Source organism: Pinus tabuliformis, chromosome 1_2, assembly GCF_031772625.1.
Source record: "Pinus tabuliformis cultivar Carrire ecotype Pingquan chromosome 1_2, CPIR1, whole genome shotgun sequence".
Lineage (NCBI taxonomy): Eukaryota > Viridiplantae > Streptophyta > Pinopsida > Pinales > Pinaceae > Pinus > Pinus tabuliformis.
Genome location: NC_142298.1, coordinates 968,090,231 through 968,093,841, shown reverse-complemented (window position 1 = coordinate 968,093,841; position 3,611 = coordinate 968,090,231). Strand labels below are relative to the sequence as shown.

Genomic DNA, 3,611 nt, shown 5'->3' with positions numbered 1-3,611 from the left:
GTCAAATGGTTGGCTAACAATGCACTTAAAAAGAAGCTAGATGGTCCAATTGGTTGGCAAACAACGCACGCAAAAAGGGTTAGATCGTCTGGTCAATGCAAGTGAAGGCAAAGGTTCGTTGAGAACAAAAGTCTTCACACAGCAATTAACTGTTTTTTAATAAAGGTCTTAGTTGCTAAGATGGGTTTTCAAATTGGCCGGTAACAGAACCCCAAAACCGAATCTTCATAAAATAACTTGGGAATAAATAACGTTACACGTTTAAATTCGAAACAACAGTAATCTACTTCTTAAAGCTTCTTTTTCACTAATGGAAATAGTTCAATAACAGATGCAATCGAAACCTTCATTTTAGAAAATTTGATCCCTATGGTATAACGGATATAATGTCTTTGTATCCAAACAGAATTAAATACTTGCACAGTAACCATTGCAGTACCAACCACAAGATCAGTGATGATTTCGTTCTACTGCGTAGAAACAAATCAAAACCATAACAGATCCAACAGACAAAAACAAATACTGACTGACACCTACTACAGAAACATCCTTTATGGAGACCCTGCGGGGCTATGCCAAAAGGCGGCCTTTAAATTAAAAACTACCACCACGAAGTCGGAGCACCAGGTGCAGAGTTGACTCTTTCTGGATGTTATAATCAGCCAGGGTACGTCCATCTTCCAGCTGCTTACCAGCGAAAATCAGCCTTTGCTGGTCCGGAGGGATACCCTCCTTGTCCTGAATCTTAGCCTTCACATTATCAATCGTATCTGAACTCTCCACCTCCAATGTAATGGTTTTCCCAGTAAGAGTTTTCACAAAAATCTGCATGCCACCTCTCAGACGAAGCACAAGGTGCAGGGTCGATTCCTTCTGAATATTGTAATCAGCCAAAGTCCGGCCATCTTCAAGTTGCTTACCGGCAAAGATAAGCCTCTGCTGGTCAGGGGGTATGCCTTCCTTGTCCTGGATCTTGGCTTTGACATTATCAATGGTGTCTGAGCTCTCAACCTCTAAAGTGATTGTCTTGCCAGTAAGGGTTTTGACAAAAATCTGCATGCCACCCCTTAGACGGAGGACGAGATGCAGGGTAGATTCCTTCTGTATATTGTAATCAGCAAGTGTTCGCCCGTCTTCAAGTTGTTTTCCGGCAAAGATCAGACGCTGCTGGTCAGGGGGAATGCCTTCCTTATCCTGGATCTTGGCCTTGACATTGTCAATGGTGTCTGAGCTCTCAACTTCCAACGTTATTGTCTTCCCAGTGAGGGTTTTAACAAATATCTGCATGCCACCTCTCAGACGGAGCACAAGATGCAAGGTGGATTCCTTCTGAATATTGTAGTCAGCAAGAGTTCGACCATCTTCGAGTTGCTTTCCAGCAAAGATCAGACGCTGCTGGTCAGGTGGAATACCTTCCTTGTCCTGGATTTTGGCCTTAACATTGTCAATGGTGTCTGAGCTCTCAACTTCCAAAGTTATCGTCTTGCCGGTGAGGGTTTTGACAAAGATCTGCATGCCACCTCTCAGACGAAGCACGAGGTGCAGTGTAGATTCCTTCTGGATATTGTAGTCGGCTAGGGTTCGGCCGTCTTCTAGCTGCTTTCCGGCAAAGATCAGACGCTGTTGATCGGGTGGAATGCCTTCCTTGTCCTGGATCTTAGCCTTTACATTGTCAATAGTGTCAGAACTTTCAACCTCGAGGGTGATCGTCTTACCAGTGAGAGTTTTAACGAAGATCTGCATCTTGAAAACGGTATAAAGCTAATGAAAGGGACCTGCAAGTGAACAGAGGTCATTGTAATACTGAAACCACAAAGTAGCAAAAGCAACAGAGTCACTAAGAAAGCAAAGATCCAGAGAGATAGACCTATAGACAGAACGACATAAAGTGAATTATATATACGAAGACTCCTTAAAAGCATTACAAAACCCAATCATAAATTGAACAAAAAAGTCATTATATATACAGGTAGGTGATATTTATATACAATGACGCCTTAAAAGTATTACAGAACCCACTCATAAAATGGTAAAAACCCAAAAAAATCACTATATAAATACGGGTAGCCCAGAAAAACTAGAAACAGACACGCAGCCTTTGAAAAAGGAATTTCACCAACAGATGCCTTGGAAACAAAATATTAACAACAATATGAAGGCAAAGAAGCAATCTCAGAAGCGATACGACAGATCGAACTGGAATAGATATAAACCAACAAAACACACAAAACTAAAAGCTTAAATGGCAAACGGTCCTGAAGGACAGGCTACACAAGATTAAAAGAAGACTAAACTTCTCAGGCATATCTAAAGAAGCTATAAATATGAAATCTCGCTAGAATCAAACCTCTAAACAATCACACCTTAGCCAGGTACAAAAGATTGAAAGAAGCCTTAAAGTTAAGACATGTCTAAAGAAGGTGCAAATCTGAAATCTCGCCAAGAAAGAAGGTCTAAACAGTCAAACCTTAGCCGCAAATTAAAGAAAACTTCCCCACATGAAACACGGAGGAGACAAAACACAGAAATACGAGCAGATCACAGAGAGAAATAATTTGCGTCCATAAAACATTTGGCAGACTTTTTTGGAAACCAATGGCAAAGAAATATACATCCGAGCATCTATAACGGTCTAAGAAGAGGCACGCAAAAACGAAAAAGTACAGAAACCTGATAAAAGCTCAGCCATATCTACAAGATCGTAACCCTAGCAAAATCCTTTCAAACTGAAATCTCAAAGGTAATGAAGTTCAAAAACTTGTCAAACTTTAACCAAAAATTGCGAAAACTCTTACAAAGAAGACGTCGCTGATATCCTCACAAGGAAATAGGGAAGATCAAGGGGCCATACCTGTAAACAAAGAGCCCTGTGACTTTGTCGCTAAGAGAGGAGAGCGCAAATACGAGCTCTGTGACCGTGTCGCTAAGAGAGGAGGGCGGAGGCGAGAGAATATGATGAATAGCGTGAGGGTGGGTTGTATTTATATAATGGGTTGAGTACACAGCCGTAAAGACTTAACAAAATGCCAAGAATTTCAATTAATATTTTTAGAAATGTAAAAAGAAAAGAATATGATGAATAGCGTGAGGGTGGGTTGTATTTATAGAGTGGGTTAAGTGCACAGCTGTGAAGACTTAACAAAATGCCAAAAATTTCAATTAATATTTTTAAAAATGTAAAAAGAAAAGAACCGTGTGATGGCCTTTGATATGATTAATTTAAATTCAATTCAATTTGGGGTAAGTTTATGCTTTTTCTAGGTGGGTGGTTCTTATATTTAATAAAATTTAGGTAAGATTCTGCTATTTGGGGGATTGGTGGAGCTGGAGTGGTTTTATTTTAAGAAGCTGGTGTCCTTTTGGGAGTGGGTGGGGGTGGTTTTCTTGATAAGTTTTATTTATTTTTAAAATTTTTCTAGGTGGGTGGTTCTTATATTTAATAAAATTTAGGTAAGATTCTGCTATTTGGGGGATTGGTGGAGCTGGAGTGGTTTTATTTTAAGAAGCTGGTGTCCTTTTGGGAGTGGGTGGGGGTGGTTTCCTTGATAAATTTTATTTATTTTTTAAATAGTTTTTAAAATGGGTTTGTTTGGGGGCAAAGGGATCATTGA

At 39.9% G+C, this 3,611-nt stretch overlaps 1 protein-coding gene across 1 annotated transcript; it reads right to left on the bottom strand.

Annotated features, from left to right (window-relative positions):
• Positions 1–505: 505 nt before the first annotated feature.
• LOC149209203 (polyubiquitin 4) lies at positions 506–3,006 on the bottom strand. Its single transcript, XM_089396307.1, has 2 exons — positions 2,852–3,006; positions 506–1,775 (listed from the first exon to the last, which is right to left on the bottom strand). The coding sequence occupies exon 2, from the start codon at positions 1,741–1,743 to the stop codon at positions 595–597; it is 1,149 nt and encodes a 382-aa protein (XP_089252433.1). The 5' UTR covers positions 1,744–1,775; positions 2,852–3,006; the 3' UTR covers positions 506–594.
• Between the last annotated feature and the right edge of the window lie 605 nt (positions 3,007–3,611).

Excerpts from the sequence above, each read along its gene's own strand:
- LOC149209203 (XM_089396307.1), bottom strand. The coding sequence starts at position 1,743 with ATGCAGATCTTCGTTAAAACTCTCACTGGTAAGACGATCACCCTCGAG.